At 48.5% G+C, this 24436-nt stretch overlaps 2 protein-coding genes and 1 long non-coding RNA gene across 4 annotated transcripts; 2 read left to right on the forward strand and 1 right to left on the reverse strand.

Annotated features, from left to right (window-relative positions):
• Positions 1–101: 101 nt before the first annotated feature.
• LOC130516283 (kinesin-like protein KIF3B) lies at positions 102–11948 on the reverse strand. 2 transcript variants are annotated; one of them, XM_057017249.1, is made up of 9 exons: positions 11585–11948; positions 10054–11469; positions 4664–4765; positions 4153–4275; positions 3060–3178; positions 2817–2933; positions 2631–2739; positions 2409–2554; positions 102–1932 (listed from the first exon to the last, which is right to left on the reverse strand). In XM_057017249.1, exons 1-9 carry the CDS (start codon positions 11645–11647, stop codon positions 1764–1766), a joined length of 2364 nt encoding a protein of 787 aa, XP_056873229.1. In that variant the 5' UTR covers positions 11648–11948; the 3' UTR covers positions 102–1763. The 2 variants fall into 2 exon arrangements, with proteins under 2 accessions (XP_056873229.1, XP_056873230.1); XM_057017250.1 differs by having other exon boundaries at positions 102–2102; positions 11585–11947.
• A 4608-nt stretch (positions 11949–16556) lies between these two features.
• On the forward strand, positions 16557–23976 carry rab10 (RAB10, member RAS oncogene family). Its single transcript, XM_057017381.1, has 6 exons — positions 16557–17253; positions 20727–20787; positions 21467–21605; positions 21745–21834; positions 22220–22321; positions 22879–23976. Exons 1-6 carry the CDS (start codon positions 17127–17129, stop codon positions 22963–22965), a joined length of 606 nt encoding a protein of 201 aa, XP_056873361.1. The 5' UTR covers positions 16557–17126; the 3' UTR covers positions 22966–23976.
• LOC130516350 (uncharacterized) lies at positions 17260–20720 on the forward strand. The gene is made up of 3 exons (XR_008947453.1): positions 17260–18959; positions 19049–19130; positions 19226–20720. It is a non-coding gene; the product is annotated as an uncharacterized LOC130516350 (long non-coding RNA).
• Positions 23977–24436: the final 460 nt, after the last annotated feature.

The raw sequence follows: 24436 nt of genomic DNA on the forward strand, positions 1-24436 counted from the left end.
CACAGCGGGGCATGTTCGGCTCCAATAAAGCCAGTTCGACTCAGTATAATCAAGCCCCCCCCCCCACACACACACACACACACACACAGATTCCTAATGCAGCAGGTTTATGACTGTTTTTATTATTCATTTTTTGGGCCAGTCAAACATGAGCTCGACTCTTAAATGTTACATACATACATTTAAATACACCAAACCCTCATCCAGCTTCCATTTAGGGGCTGGTTACCATGGAAACAGAGTCTGAGGGCCCAGTCCGCTGCTTCCCGAGTCATTCCTCTCCTTGTCTATGCATCCATCCATCCAGCCGCCCCCCTCCCCCTCTTTCGGCGCCGTCCTCCCTTCTCCCCCCACAGCCTCTCACACACACACGTGTGCTATTTCACGCTCCCGACGGTAACACAGAGGATTCTGCTGAAGATGACAGACGCTCGCAGGCAACGCTGGCTGCTCGCTGTTCCTCAACTGTTTCACCCAGTTGTGATCATCCCTCCCTCCACATCTGCCTGATTCAGCAACATCTGCAGGCAGTGGGGATGAATGTCGAGGACTGTGGGCAAATTAATGAGCACATAGCACATAAACATTTTAAATACTTGCTGATTTTTCTACCAGACTTCTTATTTATCCTTCAATAATCATTTTTCTTCAAATGAAAAGCACCATTAAAGATGGCCTGGGACTGTTTAACTGGACAATATTATCAACCATTATAGCTTTTCAACTATGAGGATATGTTCGTCCTCTCCGTTATACGAGCGCACGCTCAGAATCTGGCTTTGGAACATTTGAAGACACCACCTTGTGCTCAAGACTTGAGAGAAACCTAAATATGTCAGCATTTGGAGATGAAATTACAAATGAATTAAATAAGAAGAACTTTTACAGACATCTGTTTAGTGATTTTGGTGTTTCCATCAACAAAACCCGTACAAAAGCTGAAGATGTGTTACAGGAAGGTCAAAGGTCATGAGCTGTGCTGCCAGTGAGTCCAGCCGCAACCGGAGCCCCGACATGAATTATCCAACGACACGGAGCCTCCTGATATAAACCACCCACCGGACCGCAGGCAGAAACATTCAAGGAAGAGATGGAGGTGAAGAACGCAGAGGAGGCGAGAAAGGGAACAGGAACAAGAGTTTGAGGTAACTTGTCGACTCAAGTTGTCTTTTCAAGTCCAGTGAAATTGTAATGTAACATAAAGCAGCCCAGATGTTTTAAAGTCCAAACAACTGCTATTTGTCCTGAGCATGAGAATAACAGAGGGAAGAGAAATTCTGTTGATCATTCTGCATTAACCACCACAGTACTGGTGCCTGTGCACGCTTACAGTGCACAGGCAGGGGTCGCTGCCCTCGAGGACCGGGTCGACCCCGCTTTAAGGCCTTCGCCTCGACACTGTGATGGACAGAACCCATGCAGAACGTCCAGACTCAGGTCACAGCACCCGCACCTCAACCCCAACACTCACTGCTTTTAGTTTCTACTGTGCTTGTGTACAACAGCCACCTTTTTTTTTTTTTTACAAACTCATCTGCGTCTAAATCTGACACAGGAAACAGCCCAAACACACAAAACACCGAAATACAGAAGATACGTACAGCAACTTTGTGAGGATTCAGCTCTGTGATGGCCACAGTTTAAAACACCAACTGCAATCATGCAGCCCTCTATATACAGATAGCACACACACACACACACACACACACACACACACACAGTCCAGGCAGTAAAGTACTGCAGCAGGTTGTTTAAAAATACAATCATAGGCTTGGACACTCAAACATGCAGGGAGGAAAAGAGGCCTTCACATCAGCAGAACAGGGGAACGTGGCTTTTGTGAGGTCGATCGAGGTTCCGGTCGGAACAGTGTCCATCCTCACCCCTCGGGGGGGCGTGTGCAACAGCCACGGACATCGCTGGGAGGAGGTCCTTCTCCAGGAGGAGGGAAAATATGTAAAAAGAAGAGGGAGAGCGAGAAAATAAATAATGAAAAGGGACGCTGGGTAAAGCTTTACTGGGCTGCCATGGGTGTCGCAGCGTGACAGGCCGCCAGGGACACGTTAGAGGAGGAGGAAGTGATGGATTTAGCAGTTTGACTCCTGCAAAACACACCCAACACACAAAATAAGCACCAATAAAATACAGGCGTTCTCATCTTACAGAGCACTTTTACCAAAAAAAAGGCTTTAGGAGATCAAGCAACCGCACCCAGATTATGGGCTGCTTAGCAAATGATAGATGAACAATCAGATTAGGTGGGTGTGGTTAATCCTCGCTAATCTCATTTAGCGACCCAACGACTCTAAACCACTTGTGAATGTCGGACGCAGGCCAGCGTATAATAAGGAAGCAGGAAAAGCCGATATCGAAGTTTCAGGCTCAGCTTTGGGCGGTTTCGTGCTCACCAGGACTGGGATTTGCGGACTCCTCTGTCTTTCGTAGGCGAACTGTCCACAGAGCGAGTGTGGTGGGGCTGCGCCGCTGCGGAGCGATTTAACGAGGCCACGTGTGGAGGGGTCATGTCCAGGTCCAGGAGGATGATGTTTTCAGCCTGAACACACACCAGTGACATCATAGCTGTCTAGTTTGCATGCCCACGTGCCAGTACAGCCCCCACACACTCCTACCCTGTATCTAAAGTGAGGTCCCAACGCTGTGGCCTCCCTGGCGTGTTGACAAATAGGCCGTTTGTAACCAACCGCAGACGTTGGTCTCTTCTTCATCTGCAGTGATTTACTGAGGGAAAAGGAGACAGGATCAAAGCTCGACTGGATCAAACATGTCAGGACAGAAGGTCTAGAGCGCTGCCAGACCTTTCAGCTGGAACCAGAGGCTGGAACCTCCACTGGTCCTCCTCGGGGTCAAACATCAGCCTGTTCATGATCTTATTCTTCTCCTCTGGAGGGATGAAGTTCTCGATGATCAGGTACCTACGAGAGCACCACACAGTTGTTCTTGTGACATCACAGGCAGGAAGTCCGCACAGACAGCAGCTCTTAATAACGGCGGAACTCGTTGTGGGTGAAAACACGAGAGCGAACGTTCCTGCCACTCACTTGAACTTCAGCTCTCTGGTGAGCTCATTCTGAATTTGCTCCAGCTCCTGTCGGCTCCTCACGTGCTCGTCGTTCACGTCCTGGATCTCCGCTTTGATGCACTGGAGCTTAGCGTACAGCTACGGGGGCAGAGAGGGGGGGGGAGTGAGTAGAGGCGCTGTCACGGCGTACACGCTGGTGAACCGGCTGACTCGCTGCAGCGTGGTTGCCCCTGGCAACAGCACTGGAGGCACTGGTGTCTGGAGAAATGTGGGGCCAATGGAAACGCGGCGGCATGGACGGCGGCCCTCTCTCTCTCGCTGCGGCTTGTTCCTCCTCTTTAATCCGGAGCCCTCCAGCCGTCACAACGTTCATCCTTGTGCTGCGGGAACTTAACCAAACAAGGAGGCAAATCCTGACAAGAGAGGGGGGAACACTGCGGCGCCTACATGCTGGGCCGCTTCGGCCTCGCACTGTACGGGAACGGGTTCACGTTTAGGGTCGCCCCACCCCCACGCCTCATTCATCTGCCTCTGGAGTGCTGCCTCCTTTGTTCTGGACGGGCTTAAACTCTAAACTAACCCGCAGTACAAGCCCATGCTGTACTGCCGATGTCGTGTTGGAGCACGTGTCTGTGGTGGGGCCACAGCCTCTCAACGCCCTTTGTTCCCTACTGCCTGTCCAGATGTCCACAGCTGTCAGGCCTGTCCACAGCCTCACAGGTCAGAGTGTGAGGGCTGACACCTCGGAGGCAGCAGTGCACCGTCAGAGATGGGAAGACAGCGATGGCACAGTGTGGCGGGGGATCACAGACTGGGAGGTGAGGACAGAAAGCCCTGGGGGGCGTCTGTATGTTCAGAGGGTTGTTTTAGGGTTTAAACTGACGGGATTCAGCTGCTGGTTACTGTGGGACCGTCAGCACATGAGTGGGGGGAGGAAAACTGAATGAAGAGATCAGCAAGATCGAAAATGATGAAGTGGAAGAGAAAGAAAAGGTCATTGCCATAGACCTTAGACTCTATGGGGTCAATGACCCCATCTATGGGGTCATTAGGATCCACATCAGGGGTCAAAGGCGTGTGGCCGGCATGTCGGGGTTCTGTGCACCTTTTACCTTCTTAAGCTTCTTGGTCTTGGCCTCCACCTCCTGCTGAAGAGACGTGAACGTCTCCCGGAGCTCCACCGTCTCTTCGTCCTGGGCCAACATCTGCTGCTGGATCTCCCTCTCTTTCCGAGTCTGAAAGGAATCGTTTATATCAGTTTTCCCCTCCTCACCCAACCCGAGGTTGGTTGAAACGTGCTCCAGCATGAATCGTGCATGAATCAGGTGGCGGTAATGTCGTTCAAATGTTGAAGCAGATCCTGAGAGACAGGGACGCTCAAGGTCAAAGAGAGATTTTATTCCAGGTATAAGAAGAAGAAGTATAAAAGACCTCTGGAACCTCTGTGAGGGCTTCTTATTGATAGTCCTGTGTATCTTCATGCCAGCTGTTGATGTTGTGTGTTTTAAATTCAACCACTGGCTGCACTTGTGTCACATTTGCTTTTTGACCTGACTTTAACGTCCTGTATGAAATCTGAATTCTAGTCAGGCACATGAGTGGAGACACACGTCAACACGTCACCTGCTCGGAGATCTCCTGCCTTTTTGTCTCCAACATCTTCTGCTGCTCGTTGGTGTGGTCGATGATGTTCTTCCCCCCAACCAGCAGCTTGCTCTCCATTGCCTGAGACAAAACAAAAGAGGCGGGGTCAAACATTGGGCGCCATCAGATAAGGCGATGATCAACTTTTACATTAGCTGCTGTGGAACCAGACTGAAACAACAGTTTCTAATCTGCAGAAAACACGACTGATGGTAAGAGCAGAGCAGGCTGCACATCAGTGTCGTCCTGAGCATGAGGGGAGTTCGAATGGTTAAATCAGCGGGTGCAGATGCGCTGATGAGGTGGAAACAGGCGTGATGACACCACCACACAAGCAGCTGAGCTCAGATCGACTTCAGCTTAAACAGCAACTTCTTATCTGCCGCTGCCTGACGCTGACTCTGGTCTCCACTCAGAGACGCCTGCTGAAGCGGACACGTGACCACATAAACGTGTGCACACACACAAGCGCTTGCCTGAGGGCGGAGAGAAGCAGGAAGTTTGAGATAAAACGCTGCAGCATCAGAAAAGAAAATATAGAAAGAGGGAGATGAATGGAGACTAAAGGGGCCGGAGAGAGGCTGGCAGGGGCCACAGCTGATTGGTAATGGACACATTCCTTTCCAGGGACCTTAAACAAAAAGACAATGTGAATGTGCGTGCGCATGTGCATGTGCTGACTGTACATCCTTTATGACACACTCATGTAGAGCACACTGCAGTCCTTCAGAGGATGCATCTGCAGCCAGTCTTTACAGAAAGGCCCTTTGTCTCCAGCTGTCTTTGTCAGCCTGTGTGTGTGTGTCTGTGTGTGTGTGTGTGTTACACTGTTCTGCTGTTGTTTGTGCTCTGTCATATTCTCTCAGCTTCATTAAAGAGCTGATTCGTGTCATGGGTTGTTCTCCTTTGTGTATCTCTGGGCTGCAGTCTTCTTCAGGAGCGACTCACAACTCCTGATTCCAGACGGATTGACTGGATGTTCAGGACAGAGGAAAATCATTCCAAAAAGAATAAAACTATCACTATTCTGGAGGTGCAGCTGCTGCTGATAAGCTGAACACACAGGAGGTGTGTGAGACCCATGAATGAATCCATTATCAAAGCAGCAGTTTCATCATCTCAGAGATAATGGTCACATTTTAGCTGCTCACATGACAATAGAGCTCATATTCTGGAGTGGAATTTGAGTTTCTAGTGTCTATTAATGGGTAATTTAAAAAAAATGAACACAATATTCCTTCATTGGCTTTATAACGGGCAAGTTTACAAGGCAGCTCTGTAAAGCTTTCACACTGATGCTTTGTTCAAATTCAAGTGTTGTTTTCATGGTTTTTTCCAGTACTGTTGTGTTTCTGTAGCTTCTCTGGGCACATCCTGTCTTTACTGTATGTGTTCCAGAGATGGAAGTCATGACCTTCAAACACACAACACAACCCAAACTGGATATTTTACACCAGTGCCACGACTGCAGTGGCACCTTTATTGTTAAAACATATTGTGTCACATCCTTAGTTCAGATTTCACCGCCCAGCTCCAGAAAATGAAACTGGCTCATGATAAAATGGCGGTGTCACCTTCCCCGTGTGTTCCATTGAGAGGTCCCGGGAGCCTCCTGGACCTCGGTCTGACAGCAAAACAAAGACGGATGTCCGGGGGGGGCTAGGTCCACATCAGCACCCTCTGTTTATATAAAGTTGTGTCACCGAGACAATGAGATTATTCTGTGCATTCATTTCCAACATTATTCTGAAGAATATTATTATGAAGTATCATTTTTACTGAGTAAAGTAAGTTTTATGCTGAATACTGAAAAAATATGAAAAGCAAGGGTCAGGAATTGAATTTAATTCACTAATTTAATTCAATTTATCTTTATTTAGAAACTGTCCATTACAGTGAAGATGGTCTCTAAGTGCTTTAGAGAAACCCAGAACGCCCCCCCCCCCAAACAAGCTACAGTGGAAAAACAGGAAGAAACCAGAACCAGGACCCAGGGGTGAAGGAGGAAGGGTGGAAAGAGGAGAGGAAGATGTAAATACATGCATGATGTATGTGTCACTAATGACAGTGTAGACTGGTTATAATGGGCCGGAGAGGCGGATGGGACTGGTTGTAAGTGGGGTGTTATGGTGTGTGAGAGTGGATAAATGTGGACGAGTGCTCTAAACGACACCAGAGAGATCCCCCTCTTTCCTGCAGCCTGCTAGCGCAAATGTGTGCCAGCCTGCATAGCTGTGCGTCCGTGCATAATCTGCTCCTCTGTGCGTGCACGCATTCTTTTGGCAGCGACAGGTCTGGTTTCCTGATGGGAAAGCCAAGAGAACGGGAGAGAGCGCCCAGTGAGCCGGCCAATCACAGCAGGTCCAGGGCCTGCTGGGAGAACAGGGTTTATAAATACAACGTGACGCAGCAGACAGGCGAGAAGCGTGTTGGGAGGAGCGATGAGATGATCGCAAGGAGAAAAGACACAAGACTGGAGGACAGGACGGTCAAACCGTCTCTGGCAACCTGCTCAACATCACTCAGCAGGATACCACTTCAGACACAACCTGAGCACCAAAACCAGGTTTTTACACAATACATAGCATGTACAAACACACACACACACACACACACACACACACACACACAAGCAAACATACACACACAGACACACAAACATACACACACACAGACACACTGACCTCTCTTATCTACTTTTTCCCACCTCTAATTACACAGGAAGTGAGCTACATAAACAGGAAACAGTCATCCATAATCCTACATGGGGGGAAACTGTACGTATGGAAAACCCTCTCAGGGTATTTTGGAGTATGGCATCTGCGACATGGCGCTATGGTGAATGTGTGCTGCTCTGTTGTGCTGATATAACATTAATGTTCAAAGGACGCCGCTTGTCCTGACTGCAGCAGGATGTTAACGCACATTTCTGCCTGCAACACGAGACGGCCACGACAGGAAAAAGCATCCAAACTAAAAACAACATTGTTATTTTCTGTTACTTCCAGGGTGACCGCAGTGTGAGGCTTTTCATGAACAAAATCAAAAGAAAAATATCTATTCCTCATCTCCCCCCAGCACATTTATAAGACAGAAGGTTCTGACTTAGTTTCCTGTTTCCTGTTTCCATGACGACCATTTAAATGTTCAAATCTCTTTGGATGCCAAATACAGGCAATTAGAACAAGTGGCACGAATGAAATGAGCAGTTTTCAGCTGTTGAGGTGCTGCAGACCATCACTGCAGAGCGAGAAGAGGAAGATGTGTCAGGTTTGACCAGGAAAACGGACCCGGGAATGTCCACTGACGGGTGGACACGGGGGTGTCCTCAGTCACTGTCCTCATACCTGCGTTACACAACTCCACGGAGGGCGATAACCCCCCCGACAGCACCGACGCACTGCACAGTCAGTGATGAGAGGTGATAAAAGGCTATAAAATGTTTGACTAAATGTCTGATTATTTATGTCATATAAAAAGTGCTTAAAACATTTCTTCCAGAAAATTCCCTGTAACAATTCCACCTAGCAGCAGCTGCTTTAAAAAGATCTCTCCCCAGAGTTGGAGCCAACACGGCCCCCCAGGAACAGGAGCTGACCTAGCACGCTTCCAGCAGGTCGGTCTCTGACCTACTTCCCCTAGCTGTGTGGGTTCGGGTTCGGGTTCGGGCTCCGCATCTCCTATCATATATGTTTACATGTTTCCCTGATCTTCCTCGCTCACCTAGCAACCTCTCTCTGATTGGAGACATTAATGAGGACCTGTAGGCCTCATTCTGTGATTGGAGGGCTTCTATCAGTCTCAGCCAATCAGAGGACGGCTTCATCGGCTGAAAATGCCATGGAAACATAAAAGGCCATCAAATGTTAAGCTTTGTCCCCTATTCATAAAAAAGTGTTATTCAGTTCAACCAGGAAAGCGTCTTTGTACATGTGTTTAATATGATATTGATGGATAATCCAGGCAGGCGATGCGGTCAAGAGAGCACATTTTAAATGCAAAATACGCATTATTGTATCGGTCAGAATTGATTTTTACATTCCTAATTAGGTTTCCGGGTCATCTAAGTGAAGGATCATAACAAACGTACTGTTGGTTTGATACTGACTACATGAAGGATTTAAATTTGTGAGGATAAGAAGTCCCAAAGAGGAATATGAGTGATATGAACTAACACCAGCAGGTTTTACAGGTTTAGAGCCGGAGGCTGACGCACCAAAGCAGGAAATACTTCTGGTCCTTTATCAACCTTTTCCTCTGGGCTGAGAATGACTTCTGTTGAATCTTTGGACTGACATCACAGGGCTCTCTTTCAATTATCCCTCAGACACACACACACACACACACACCATGAAAAGGAGACGAATATGAGAAACAATTATGAAAGCAGCATTTGCTCTGTGTCTCACGGGACTTTCCGACGATCAGATTCTGGAGAGAAAGAGACACGTCTGAAAATCTTGGAGGAAACTAAAGCGCTCAGTAAAGTTTGATGCTTTACGACCCTAAAAAGTGCATGTAGATGTGATTCTTGGTGTAGAATTACAGTAATATTTGGGGATTTTCCCTAATATTGAAGTCTTCTACAACTGTGCTGGAGACCAGATGAATGTGTCCATCCGGTTCCAGCAGACTCCGACCCACCACGCCGGTGCTGATACGGGCAGTCTGGCAGGTTAACAATCCAAACATCAGCAAAGCAGGATCTCTTCCTCCATTTTATCACATTGTCCTTCTGTCCCATCGTGACGCTGGTTATATCGTTTTCCTGCTCTGCTTTCCTCACATTGGGGCCTCGGGCTCGGTAATCTGACCCAACGGAGCCTCGTGTTCGGTAGCTGTTGGGGGTCATAAACCACCCGCGTTCCTGTGACTTGTTGACAGCCTTTGTTATCTGGATGGTGGAAGCTTTAGTGAAAATCACCAGAGAAGAGAATAAAAATACACGGTGACGACTTCCTGTCTGAATAAATGAGACATGTGACCAGACATGTGACCAGGAACATTTCCTAGTTACATTTCACTTTCCTCTTATATCATTAACGGCCATATAAGCAGCGGGTTCGCTCCAAAATAGACCGTCTCAGGCCGAGATCCACAGGGAGGAGAACATTCTCCATGAAAGACCCAGTTCAGACTTGAACTGGAACCTTCCGGCTCTGAGGAGACCTGGCTAACCCCCCCCCGCCGTTTTCTACCTGATTTTCTACTTGATGTTAAGAGCTTATGGTTTCCTTGGAATGTAATTCTGTAGTTATCACCGTGTGTCACACATGTTCATCTCATGGAGCACACGTCTTTAATCCCTCAGCCCGGATTATGAGTGACTGGATCATTGAAACACTTGCCTGTGGGATTTGAGCTCTTACCTTGTACCTGGCCGTCAATTGCTCGGTGGCTTCCTGCTCCTTCCTCAGATCTCCTAGCATCCTCTCCTTCTCTCCCAGGAGCCTTTGCTTCTCCTCGGCCAACAGGAACTGATCTCCTCTGATGGCCTCCTTGTCCATTTCCAGCCGCTGCTCCTCCAGCCTCACGTACTCCTTCGCCTCCTTCTCGCCAACGTCCCCGTCAAGCTCGGCGTCCTCATCCCAGCTGTCACCATCAAACTGCTCATCCTTCTGTTTACTACTCCACTTCCTGTGGTTGAGCTGGGCCCTGAGGCGAGCGATCTCCGTCTGGAATTCTCGCAGTAAAGCATCTTTGGGATCTTCGTTGACCCTTGGCTGGTTCTGGATGTTCTTTGCCCGGTTGGCATAGCGAAGGGTAGTGAGGGTCTCATCGTAGTGCTGGGGGGCGGGACCTAAAGTGGCCACCATGACAGTTTTTGCATTTCCGCCCAAAGAGTCCTGCAACAGTCGGGTCAGCTTAGAGTCCCGGTAGGGCACATGGCCGCTGCGCCCATCAGCCAGCGCCGAGATCACGTTCCCCAGAGCTGATAGCGAGAGGTTGATCTTTGCCGCCTCTTTCAGGCGCTCTCCCTGGACACCTGTCTTGGCTTGGCGTTCGCTGCCCGCCAGGTCTACCAGATTGAGGCGCCCGACTCGGATGTGCTTCCTCCCGTCCGGACCAGGCTGACTGCATTCCACGGTTATCAGAAACAGGGCATGGGACCGCGAGGAGTGCTCGTTCATGTCTGTTGCCCCCACCGCCCTCGCCTGGTTGCCCATGTTCATCACATCCTCAATCTCCTTGATGCTCTTGCAGACGCACGAGGTGAGGTTACGAACGTACACGCCGGATTCGGGACTCTCTCGGAGCTCCAAGGATCTAGTGCCGCCGTGTTTCGGATCCAGGAGGTCCCGGATCTCCTCCAGATAGATCTCGAGGTAGGACGCACGCACCAGGTACTGCTTGTCAGACTGGGAGCGGGAGATGTGAGTGAAGACGTGATCGAAAGCGTTGGGGATGACACCTCGCTTCTCTGGGTCCATCCAGGCCCCCTGCATCGTGTACGTTTTCCCAGTTCCGGTCTGTCCATATGCAAAAATGGTGCCATTGAACCCTGCGAGGACCGAGTCCACCAGCGGCCGCACGCTCTCGTCGTACAGGTCTCGCTGTTTGGAGCTGGCGTCGTACACGGCGTCAAATGTGAATGTTTTTTGGGGCTCGCTGGCCGCAGCACGAGGGTTTCTGAGGATCACCTGTCCGAGCCGCAGGTCCATCTGTATGATGCCCCCTGGAGGTCCACTGGAATCCTCTCTCTGGTTCACCGGGCGGCATCGAACCACCACCTTCACTGACTCGCTGCTTTTATTTTTCGACATGACTGGCCTATTTTTCTGACACTATAAGACAAAATGGCAGCTTTTACTACCCGAGTCAACATGGGCCGATATCCGACGTGATATCTCCAATCAGCCTCCCGTCCGCCGGTGAAATCTCTAACCGATGGTTTCTTACCATTAATAACGAATTCAGTGTGGCTTCTCCAGAGATCCTTAATAGAAATAGCACCACTACCATTTAGCCGAGGGTAGTAGAAACCAAGACATGCCACTGTGTCCGGAGGACAATTTCCTTCATTAATGATCTGGAAAATTAAGCGGACCGACAGCGGCTCCGACGCTGGATCGACGCTCCCTCGCGGCTCCGCAAAAACCGTCAAAGTCAAAATATCCGACAGGAGAAACGTCTAAATATCACATTTACCCGGAACACAACAGACCACCTACGGACCTCGGCCGCATCTTCCTCCGCTCATTGATGCTCCCAACTGGATGTACGGCGTTCGGCGTGTGCGTGCGTGCGTGCGTGTGTGTGTGTGTGCAGTCATTCAACCGCCACACCCCACCTCACTGCGGAGCGGTGCAGAGGATTGTGGGAAATGGAGTTTTTGGTCGACGGTGACAACAGCCGAATTGTGAAACATGTTTGTTATTTACGGGTGACAGTAATCTTCACTATTGCCACTCTTCAGGGTAAATGGACCGCAAATGTCCTGTATAAGTAGGATTACAACAAAAATGATTGAGAATCTACACAGACAACAAAATCGAATGTGATTTATTAAGTATTTCTGTAAAACTGATTTTAAAAAATGGTTCTGGATTGGGCCTGGACAATGTTATGTTATTTCTTGTACAACTGGGCCACTAAACAGAGAACAAATAGCAGAGCAAACACTAAATTAATAATTACCCAACATTTTCATCCCGACAAAACAGCTCCACCTGGTGACAAAATCATGAAGTACACCATAAACCACGACGGTCAATGACAAGGAAGGTCACATATGTTTAGATGTTTAACTCTAAAAATGCTATTATGTGTTCTGAGAAACGGTATCAGTTTTCTGTAAAATGATCAAGGCGACAAAATCTGCTGTTTGCTGATTTTCATTATTGCCTTCGCATCAAAACATTATGGCCAGTATGTTACTCATTGATGATCTGTTGATCGTTGATACGGTTAATCAATTGGATCGTGTAAAACTTATGCATGCAGTGCAAAATAAAGTTGATAATCCTCCAAAAGGCACTGCAGTCCTTTTTTAATTCACTTTAAATGATGCTTGCATAATGTCCGTGAAGCTTCTCAGTCATCCAGGTCATGGTAGTTCTGGTCCTTAAATCACAGCATCAGTTCTAACTGAATGTTGGGGAGAACTCCTTTGTGCTTGGGACGTTTCAACGACCTCCATAATTAGGGGCGGAGCAACCAACAACCAGGTGACTGAAGCTCCAAAGAGCACCTGAAGAGTATCTGGAACTCCCCAACACTCAGAAGTGATGGAGCCTCCTGGACGGGAGGGAAACGTCTTCATGGAACTCCAACAGTCCAGTTGCTGTGACCCAACCAGCAGAAAGATCCCTGCATTGTTTGTAGGTAACACACACAAAGGCAGATGGTGTGTGTATTGAGTTGGAGAGCTGGAATGCAGCTTCCTGCTGGGTTTTGTCTTGGTCTTCTATAAATCTACATTCAGTGAATTCCCTACAGAATTTCAGACATTTGGGTCAAGGGGCTTCTTTGTAAGGGGGTGTGGCCACACCATTTTGTAACATTCTTGGCCACTATTTAAAGATTTTTATGCATTTCAAAAGAAGTTTGGCATATTTTCATGCTGGTTCTCTAACAAATGTGTTCAAGTATGAGCACAAAATGTCATAAAGGGGATTTTACTGTAAATTGCACAATGGCTGATCCAAAAAGAGGAAAACTGGCAGGGGGGAATTTGGTTCACCACATTAGAGCAGATTCACAACACTTACTATGTCCTGTCATCACGCGGTGCTGGCTTCATGTGCATGACGAACCATTCACCAAACGTCTGTAATCTTGTGCAATGTTAGTCACGGTTTCCTGTGGCAGAACCTGAGAAAAGGTTTGCTAGAGCAGACTGAGTCAGATTTCTGCGGCCTTCTATTGTCAAATGGCGCCAAACCTTCCCCGTACTTTTGAAAATAAAAATTAGGAGTCCTCAAATTGCATATTTTGGACAGTTCAAAATCAAAACACGGTGTTTGTTCTCATGCTGGGTTCAATGGCTTTTTTAGCAAAGGTTCATCAGAGGACATTTTAAAAATCTTATTTCAGTTCTCTGTTAATGCTTCTGCTTTTACCCTTGGATGGAAAATAGAATGACATGAACAAGCAATGTGCTTTGTCTTGATCCTTGAAGCAGAAAGGGAACAAAACTACACAGAATGGCTAAACTGTGTGTTACATTCCCGACTGTTGGGTTCAAAATGTAGGTTTTTATCATTTATAGAGGAATCCATGACCCTCCTGTTGACATAAAATAGTTCCAGTGAATTATGGGGTGCATGTTTAAGTTCCCATAAAGAAATAACTGTGCACATTGTTAGGAAGGGCCCCAAATTCTTGAAGCTAAACACATGGTTGGGACATCCTGGGGACCGAGTCATTAGCATGCATACCAAATCCTGGCCTGTGGTTCACGCAATCCTCTCTCTGCTTCCTTTGTTTCCTGTCACTACCCAACTTTCCACTGTTGATTCAGCGTTAGAAATGTCCAAATAAAGGGTCAAAAACCAAAGAGCTGTGTGGATTCCCTGTCAAACAGTCCGACATGAGTCGTATCTGCTGGAGTGAGAGGGAAACCCCGAGGGCCTCAAATTGAGGAATGCACCTCGATCTGGGAGGAAAGCATGATTTACTGGCTTAGCGAAGATTTCCGAAGAGAAAATATGTAGGGAGAGAGGTAAAATATGAGCTACATTAAAGGATTTTGTTCTTCATCTGGCATCTTCTGTGCAAAAATACGCTAAAAATCTGAACACCCGCTAAACATCTGTTTTAAGAGTTTTAAGGGCTGTTATGTATTTAGATCACAGCACTCTTCCCCCCTCCGTTTGGTCTGGCTGTGAAAACTTTGTTTCTCACCAAATGCAACCAGGAATTCATTCATATTTCACACCTGTGTTATATATTTTATATTATCTTGACAGTGTAGAGGTATAATTGTGGATTTGCATTATTATCCACTCTTCTGCCTGTTAAAAGTGGATAAACATCCATCCACCCACCCATTTTCTGTTGGTTACTATTAATCATAGTAAACACACACACACACACACACACACACACACACACACACACACACACTCACACCTGGCAATGCTGATAGCTTTGCACAGTTATCTTATGTTTAAGTTTGTGGGCAGTTTTGAATGCATTTAAAGGTGTTTTTATTCAGAATTGCAGTAATTAGAGAATTACCGAATAACAATATTTCCTGTTGTGTGTGCATCCACCCAAGTTTCCACCGTTCTCTCTTTCTTTGTGACAAGTCTGGTCTTGGTAGTCAAAAACATGCAGCATACTTAACATTCCTAAGGAGTGTCTGATAGTCAAACTACTGATCTATACTCTGACAGCCGGAAGAAGGAAACTCTCTCTCTCTCTCTCTCTCCTCTCTCTCTCTCTCTCTCTCTCTCTCACACACACACACACACAACACACACACACACACACACACACACACACACACACAAACACATGCAGAGTAATGATATGAACATGGAGACAGTTATTAGAAAGGCTTTAGCGGCTCAGCAGTCCTGATGCTTGCAGACAGGAGGATGTGGGAAACGCCCGGCACAAACAGAAATAAGGCCTTAAACCATGACATCACTCCGTTTGACTCACAGCTGAGTGCATCAGCGGATCAACACACCCTAAACTACACACACCACACACTACAGGAAAAGCAAACTCCAGAACTCATTACAAGTGACTTGTGGCACCAGAGAAAGTTATTATAACGTGAAATTTTCATGCCATTTCATGACTACTGCTCAGTGTCGCTGTTGGTTAAAGTCAGGACCACTAACCTGTACGTGTAACCTCAAGCCTCCTGCCCAACCTCAGAGTTGTGCATAAAGCATAAAACCCTTTGGCTTGTTGGTGCATCTGGACCGATAGCCCATCCTTCATCCTGTTCCTCAGATGAAACTGGACCTCTATCTCTCTCTCCAAGCTCCTTCATTCTCTGACTGGACTCACACTCCATAATCTGCTGCCTTAACCGGCAATCCTTCCGTCGAGACTCACCCTCACATAATAACAGTGACTGTTCTGCAGACACATGCACCACCACTACATAGCGCCAGGAACTGTGTTGTTCCAGGGTAAAAGTAGCTGCAGTTCGCTGTCTGCTGCGAATAGTTGCTCGACCCGTTATACATCTCTGGATGCTTCTACATGCTGACTGTATGACGTCACATATCAAGGATCATGCTAATTTCCCTGATGGACACCCCCTAAAGGGATCAATAAAGTACTCTTGAATCATGTATTGATTGTTGTTATCTTTCTAGTGGCCACAGCGGCTTTAAAGGGGAAATTGGAAAACCAAACAGCAGAACAAAGAAAGCCTCACTGAGAAAGTCACCATGAAAGCGACACGGTGACAAAAGTATAGGCTGTCGTTTCTGACATGCATGTAGCCGGAGCCTGATATGATTAGTGTTGTGCATTGGAGATGTGAGTTCTGTCCGTCTGGTTCTGACAGAAAGACTGGAATCGCGCGTTCCCACCTATCAGAGGTGCGCGCTTCCATACGTCACCTTCAGTATTGCCTCAGTCCGAACCTCTACCGAGGAGTTACTACAAAAGTAACAAGCCCGTAGATTTCACACATTCAAATCCGAGAAAACGTACACAGATGCGACATCATGCAGGGATCATAGGGGGGGAATGCGACAGAAATGGCAGTTTTCGTTACGCGCTGGCATTTATTACCCTCTCTGAACGACTATTTCAGATACGCCCCCTGCCGCTCGTTCAATAGAATAGCCAATCACATTGGAGTTCAACATTAATGACGGCAGCGTCGACCAATGGAAACAGGCCATTTTGACAGAATGGGCGTGGAAAGGCGTGCCTTTGGGTCTAGGGTGTCTCCCCGAAGGCTCCCATTCGAAGGCGACGGCGGTCGTCTATATTTCGGTGGTAATCTGTCTGTAGAAAAGGGGAAATCTTTCTGTACCCACAGCGACACAGATCGCAATTACGTTTAGATTTTTTTTTTTTGAAAATCCCTACAGGTCTCTATTGTGACAAGGCCCTGGAATGACGGGGTGTGCCGAGAATTTGAATTAGCTCGCCGCTAGTTTGAAGAAAGAGTGAGTCGGGTTAGAGAGGAGCCATTTTGTCCCAACTGTGTGGGAGAAATTAGAGTGGAAAAGGGGAATCACACGGGAGGAGAGCCTATTTTTGCTTTCTGTTCTCATGCGGTAGGGGCGAATTGGTCAGACTTGGCAAGTAGAACTCCGGACACATCTATAGAGACGATCTGTTGGATGGTATTTAGCCAACTAGCTTGCCAAGCTAATCAACAATCCCAGCTTGTTAAGCGTTAACAGTCCAAAGGAGCGGGCCAGTTGGTCGGGTTGGCGAAGGATCTGGCTTTAGACCTCACACAGGCGTGCTAGGATATCGTTTTTTTGTCCCGTCAAGGTGAACGTAATCTATTTCGATGGCGAAGAAAACGTACGACTTGCTGTTCAAGCTACTCCTCATCGGCGATTCGGGCGTGGGGAAGACCTGTGTTCTGTTTCGCTTCTCTGACGACGCCTTCAACACAACCTTCATTTCCACCATAGGTAAGAAACTGCCACAGAGACTAAACGTGCGCCTTCGCTGGCATTTTGGGTCGCGTTTCCTTGGGTGTGGGCTGACAGTTGGTGACCCTCTGCCGCAGCTGTAGGCAGGGCACGTTCGGTTAGCCAATATGCTACCAGCGTGCGCTGACATTAGCATCACGCCAGGCCTCCATCCGAGCTGTGTCCCTCGGCTCCCTTCACGCTCACCTCACGCACTCTCTCCTTCCACCATGTGGCGTTTTTGCCTCAGAAGAAGGCGATTTTCCTGTGGACTGACCGACAGCTAACGGCTACAATTACCGGTGCAACCTTGCGAGGAGATCCTGTCATGTCACTCGACCCAGTGTCGGGCTAGTTTGCTAACATGGCTCCAACTTTGGAGCGGTGCAGGGCCTCTTACAGCTGAACAAACTCTTTCCACGTCACTCACAGTCTTGATTTCAACTTGGATACCAAATAATCACATCTATTAATGAGTTACACCCCAGACTTCGCTGTTAACCGTGTATAATCTGCACCGACGGTAGTCGGCGACTGTCAAAATACGCACTTAAAGTGTGTGTTCGGTTATCTAAAATGGTATTTCAAGTTATGCATCATGGTGTAAGGGGAACCTGGGGTCACTTCTGCCTGCAGGGCTTCAGAAATGGTGACATTAATGACACTTTCCTGCCTCTGACCAGCGTTCTTGAGTCCATGTTCCAACCTGTGAGGGATGTCAGGTGCAAACTGCGTTTATTCATAACGCGTCAGATCAGAATGGATCGAAGATGACCATGGGAAGTCAGTCATCTCTGCTCTTCTCCAGGCCCAGCGCCCTGACAGCCTTCCCAGTGGTGTCCAGGCTCGTCCGGGTCCTGCTGCCACACGTTTATGCTCCCTCGAGGTTTCGTCTTCGCTCTTTGACACTTGCAGTTTGCACTTCAGTGACTTTTCAGCTCAGTCCGGCCAGGAAACGATGACGGTTCCGGCCAGATGGACTCGTCCGGGGTTTTTATTAAGGCCGCTCCTCAAACTCGTGTAAACGGAACAAATGTGCGAGTTTTAAAGCAACATTTTCTTTAAGCAACATCAGTGGTTTTCGTCTTTATCAGCGTCACATCCACGAGCTGTGAGAAGTCGCAGGTTTCTCTCATTGTTCCGGTTATTTTGTCTCACGGATGTGGAGCGGTTTTACTTTTAAGGACTTGATGGAGCAAATGTGAGTCGAGGAGCCTCGGCCAGGAAGTGACGTGTTCTATATAATCAAGCGGAGCTTTTCTCCTCTGGAACGACCACAGAAGTCCTGGACGCGCTGCACAGATATTTTACAGCTGCGCACGAGTGAGCCGTGCACGTCATTCCATCGGCTGATGGTGCGTGTTGCTGTTGTTGTTGGTAACGCCACTGTGACTTTAGACGCACTTATTTAACTCTGAAATCTGCTTCAGGCTGTTTCAAATGGCTTCGTTAAAGATCCACTTTGGAATCAGGAGGATGAAATGAGGTGAAGGAAAAGAGCGGATTTCCACAGCGTTGTGACGGTTTAAGGAAAAACCCGAAGTTTGGGGAAAAGGACACGTTGTCGCGTCCGCGCCGCAACCTGTCCGACTGGATGTGTTTGCTGCGTCGCTTTGTTTTGTTCGGTTTAGTGTTACACGTGCCTTTCTACGATGTTTGGCCTGCAAGTGCGACCACGCTCGGGAGGTTGTGTGTCGGCTCGGGAGGTTGTGTGTGTGTCGGCTCGGGAGGTTGTGTGTGTCGGCTCGGGAGGTTGTTGTGTCGGCTCGGGAGGTTGTGTGTGTCGGCTCGGGAGGTTGTGTGTCGGCTCGGGAGGTTGTGTGTGTCGGCTCGGGAGGTTGTGTGTCGGCTCGGGAGGTTGTGTGTCGGCTCGGGAGGTGTGTGTGTGTCGGCTCGGGAGGTTGTGTGTGTGTGTCGGCTCGGGCGGTTGTGTGTGTCGGCGCGGGAGGTTGTGTGTGTGTCGGCTCGGGAGGTTGTGTGTCGGCTCGGGAGGTTGTGTGTGTCGGCTCGGGAGGTTGTGTGTGTCGGCTCGGGAGGTTGTGTGTCGGCTCGGGAGGTTGTGTGTCGGCTCGGGAGGAAGCCGATCACAAGGCCGCGTTCAGGGGATAAAACCCCAAAACCCTGCGGCGGCCTCCATTGATGGGAAGGTTGGACGTCCCAGTTTGACGCGTGAACAAACTGGAACCGGTTGATTTGGAACCTCTGTGGAAGAGACGGAGCAGGACACCCGTGTCCACGCTGTGGACGGGGATGCACAGCTGCTTCTCAAAATACCCCCCTGGAAACTCCCGTCTCCTCCGTCACCGTCCCCTCTGCTCGTCCTCTTCAGTCGTCCTCCCGTCGTGTCCTGTCTTTGGCTGTGTGGACAGCAGCGCGTCCCGGTGGGGACCCCAGAAGGTCCTCTACCTTCCTCTTGAATTTCTGTTTTTCAGCGGGTCTTTGGGTTCCTCCCCGTCTCTGTGGGGAATGCAGGATATTTAGTGAGTCACAGCTTGGCAGCCAGTTCCTTCATTATTCCGTGTTGCCGCCCCACCTCCAGCGCAGATGTTCCTCCAACCTTCGGCCCCACAGTTTCTGAGCAGGGTTACGTGGACAGAACTGGGTCTGGCTGATGTGACCGGACCGTTTCTGCCTCATGGTGTCACCGGGTGGCGTCAGGAACCAGAAGGTTTTTAATCTGCACGAGAACATGGAGGCAGCGCACGTTCTCTTGGTTCCAGAGTTACGGGGAGGGTTTGATCTTTGATCTTCTGTGGATCATCGGACACGAGTGGATCCAGGAGGCGGCGCACGTCAGCACCGCGGACGGCGATGTGCTGCCGCCTTTGACCAACTGGAAGCAGATTTGCAGCCACCGAACGTGACAGCTACGCGTGCACGTGGCCGATCACTACGCGTGCACGTGGCCGATCACTACGCGTGCACGTGGCCGATCACTCGGGTTCTTCTCTTCAGGTTCCCCTGCGGATGTGAAACACCGGTTAGGAATCAGTCGTTGGTGGGTCGGGTGTTGCGTCACCACGGAATTGTTGCAACGTGTTCTTTATGGCATCTTTATGGCGGCGTGACGTCGCTCAGACGTGTCAGCAGATCAATAAAGATCTGTTTAGTTTAAAGCTGCAGTTCCAGTGATTCTGAGTCCCAGGTGGGCAGAAATGAGGGACCGGTGTCGGGTCTCGTCAGACAGGACGGTTCCTATCAGGGCAGAACAGGGGCATCAGACGAGTGGAGCTGGGGGGCAGTTGGCCGACGTGGGCAGATGTCGGCCTGGGAGTAACGAGGCGTCTCTATCGTCTCTGCTCAGCGACAGATGACGAGCCCCAACGTGAGGCTGCAGAACCCCGCCGGGCTGATGTTCTGTCTGGTTCTGCTGTTCTGTCTGGTTCTGCGGTTCTGTCTGGTTCTGCTGTTCTGTCTGGTTCCGTCTCCGTTCTGCCTCTAACGTTCACTCCCTTGTGCTTTGCTTTGGGCAGGAATAGACTTCAAGATCAAAACCGTCGAATTGCAAGGAAAGAAGATCAAACTACAGATCTGGTAAGATGCCCACACTCGTGAACAGACCCGGGGGGGCAGCAGGGGCAACAGGGGGGCAGCACGGGCAACAGGGGGACAGCACGGGGCAGCAGGGGGGCAACAGGGGGGCAGCACGGGCAACAGGGGGACAGCACGGGGCAGCAGGGGGGCAACAGGGGGGCAGCAGGGGCAACAGGGGGGCAGCAGGGGCAACAGGGGGGCAACAGGGGGGCAGCACGGGCAACAGGGGGGCAGCAGGGAGCCGCGTTTCTCCAGGGTTTGATTCACCAATGCCTTGGTTTCCCGGCCCGTCCGCACTGATGGAACCTGACCGTGTGTTCCCACGCCAGCACCTCGCCAACATGCTGGCGTTGTTGGTTTTGAGGTGTGTGCTGTAAACACGGCGCCGTCCCAGCGTGCTGCAGCGCTCTGGTGACATTCGTCTGCCAGCAGCCGTGCAGCGTCGGACGGGAATAGAACCGTGCTGCTCGAGTCCAGGACAGCAGGAGTCGGTGTTCCGGAGCCGGGCTCTGAAGTGGGACGTGTCTCTAAACGGAGCCTTTTTTCGGGCTCCAACCGGCCTCAGTGACGATACTGTTCAGTTCTTCCTGAGAGCTCATGCAAATGTCGTCATTTGCACATCTGACCTCTGGGACACAGGCGCCGGCCCGAATGTGACAGCGTAACTGTGTCTCCGCAGGGACACGGCGGGTCAGGAGCGGTTCCACACCATCACCACCTCCTACTACAGAGGAGCCATGGGCATCATGCTGGTCTATGACATCACCAACGCCAAGAGCTTTGAGAACATCAGTAAATGGCTGCGCAATATTGACGAGGTAACGCGCACAGGCTTTACTGGTTGTCATGGAGATCCTCCTGCAGGCTTTGCTCTGAAACAAGGGATCATGGGGCAAATTTAATTTTACCTGTAGCTGCACAAGCATTTGCATCACCTTGGTTTTCCTTCATCTTCAGCATGCAAATGAAGACGTTGAGAGGATGCTGTTAGGCAACAAGTGTGACATGGAGGACAAGAGGGTCGTACCAAAAGCCAAAGGGGAGCAGGTGAGGACACGAAGGAAACATCTACAAATATGTAATTACCTCAGAGTTGAGAGCAGGTCACGATCACACGACTATCGAGACTTTTCTAAAAAAAAACCTTTATAAAAGGAACCTGAGAGTGACTCATTTGTTGGTAGATTTAAGAGCCGCTTACACACACACACACACACTCACACACTCACACACACACACACACACTCACACTCACACACACACACACACACACACACACACACACACACACACACACACACACACACACACACGACTGGAGACGGAATGTGTGAATGTGTGATACCTGATCTGTGTCCAGCTCCGAGGATCAGACGCTATTTTTGGACTTGGGGATTTAATAGTGGCCCTGCTCATCACTCTTTCTCCACAGATCGCGAGGGAGCACGGCATTAGGTTTTTTGAGACGAGTGCTAAGGCCAACATCAACATCGAGAAAGCTTTCCTCACGTTAGCAGAAGACATCCTGAGAAAGGTACGCCATATATAAAATACCTTCATCCACCCTTTTCACGCAACCTTTCCATCAATTTATGCTGTTCTAGTTTCCAGATTTGGAGGAAGTGGTCTGACAAGAGCAGTGCATGGTTTATGAAACCTTTCTAAATATAATACAATTTTAGCTTTCAAAGTGCCATCTTCGCTGTGTAGTACCTCTAGCTGCCAATAGGCGGCACTGTCCAACGATCAGAATCCGTTTTAGTGTTGAGAATAGATCAAAATAATACTGACAGGTTTTTTTTGCATTTTTCTGAAAACATGAAACTATAATTGCACATCACATTTTTCTTCATTTTAAAAGTTCTCTGGTCATTTGCAATACAATTAAATACATGTAATGGAAGCTAAAACACCATGTCTGAGTTTAAAGTAGCTGTGCAGTAATTGAGTGGATTGTACCAGTGTGTTTATCATTTTGGGATGGAAATGGTCCACAGCCGATGTTGTGGACCCATGACAGCAGCATCATCGTTACACTTGTACGGGTTATTTAAATGGAAGTTCTAACGTAAATGTTGCTTTTTGCCACAGACGCCTGTAAAAGAGCCCAACAGTGAAAACGTTGACATCAGCAGTGGAAGCGGAGTCACAGGCTGGAAGAGCAAGTGCTGCAGTTGAACAATTTTTGTTTTCACTCACTAACACACACACACACACACACTGACATACACACACTGACATACACACACTGACATACACACACACACACACACACTGACATACACTCGCACACACACCCACACTCTAATTGCTAACCTGAACTCTTGCTCTAACCTGTCTCATGAGTTTTCTTGCACACTGATAATGTCAGAATAAAACAATAAACCACTTCACTCGTCTAACACCCCCCACCCCCACCCCACCCCACCACATTCTTCCACTCTCCATCTGATGGTCATTTTTATTTCTAATATAAAGAGAAATCCAGTCACGTTTCTTGTCATTTGTTTTAAAACTTGTAAAAAAAAAAAAAAAAAAAAAAGACAAGCTCCTATTTTTAATATTTCCTTTGCCTGGTTGGGTCCCCCCCATGACCCCTTGACCTCTCCCCACCCACAGCACTCACCATCAAAGGAAATCAAAATAAAAATACTACAAAAAAAATGAGAATAGATTTAACATTTTGTACACTTAGTGGGGTTTCTGTTGAGTCGTATTTGGTCATTAACAATTTGTTACCGAGTGACGGAGGCGTGGCTAGCTCCTTTTGTAGTGGGGTTGATTTTGTCCTGTGCCTTATATGGAAGATGGGCGGGGCTGTGTGGTGGGCGGGGCTGTGTGGTGGGCGGAGCCACAACACCTAAAAATTACAGTTTAATATTCAGTTATGCAGACGGCTGCCGAACTGAAGCAGAAGCGTTTGAATTTCTCCTCCAGCTAAGAGAACCACATAGTGCAGTATGTCCTGTGTATCAGTTTTATTTTAACTGTATGAATTATTTGACTTTAAATTTACTTTAGTTTCTTTTCCCATGTTTTTTTTCTCTGCATGCACATTACTCTGGGTTGGATTTATTTCTGTAATACTGTGCAATGTTTGCCACAGGGTGATTGGGTGGGACGTACACAAGTTCTCTGGAAATTCAAACAGTTTTGCAAATCCATTAAAAATAAGCTTGTTTAAGTTAACTTGTTTGTCTTGACTCATGTTCAGCGTGTAGTTTCACTGGTCCGGTTTCAGTGGGAGGTTGGTTGGTCCATTTCAACCTGCTGCCGTTAACTTTAAAAAGTGACAACTCCTTTCCCATAGCAGAGAACAGTCCCGGGTCACCAGTGGACTGAGCTCCCGCCCCCCCCCCCCGATGTTACTCTAGCACATATGTCAAACCCAGTCCTCGAGGGCCACGATCCAGCCGGGTTTTCTGTCCTACCCGGCTGGATCGTGGCCCTCGAGGACTGGGTTTGACATGAGTTTAGCGACCCCTGGTGCTTGTAGCCTGAAACTCGCCATTGAGCCTATTTCATGGTTAAGGGTTGTTTTGATGTTGAAAAGGTTATATTCTTGCAAAGGTATTATATTTTACAGTAAAACCTCTTTAAAGAGCTGTTTTGGTGGAGGGGAAAACCCTAAATGAAGCACTCGTTAACT

The sequence above is a fragment of the Takifugu flavidus genome, chromosome 19, assembly GCF_003711565.1.
Source record: "Takifugu flavidus isolate HTHZ2018 chromosome 19, ASM371156v2, whole genome shotgun sequence".
In the NCBI taxonomy this organism is placed as follows: domain Eukaryota; kingdom Metazoa; phylum Chordata; class Actinopteri; order Tetraodontiformes; family Tetraodontidae; genus Takifugu; species Takifugu flavidus.

Bases quoted from the DNA above. Each gene is read 5' to 3' on its own strand.
- rab10 (XM_057017381.1), top strand. From the start codon at position 17,127: ATGGCGAAGAAAACGTACGACTTGCTGTTCAAGCTACTCCTCATCGGC. The intron at 21,835-22,219 runs GTGAGGACACGA...CTTTCTCCACAG, and splicing joins CAAAAGCCAAAGGGGAGCAG to ATCGCGAGGGAGCACGGCAT. The intron at 22,322-22,878 runs GTACGCCATATA...TTTTTGCCACAG, and splicing joins CAGAAGACATCCTGAGAAAG to ACGCCTGTAAAAGAGCCCAA.
- LOC130516283 (XM_057017249.1), bottom strand. From the start codon at position 11,647: ATGGTAGTGGTGCTATTTCTATTAAGGATCTCTGGAGAAGCCACACTG. The intron at 2,934-3,059 runs GTGAGTGGCAGG...GTGCTCTCGTAG, and splicing joins ACCAGAGAGCTGAAGTTCAA to GTACCTGATCATCGAGAACT. The intron at 2,555-2,630 runs GTAGGAGTGTGT...GTGTGTGTTCAG, and splicing joins GACCTCACTTTAGATACAGG to GCTGAAAACATCATCCTCCT.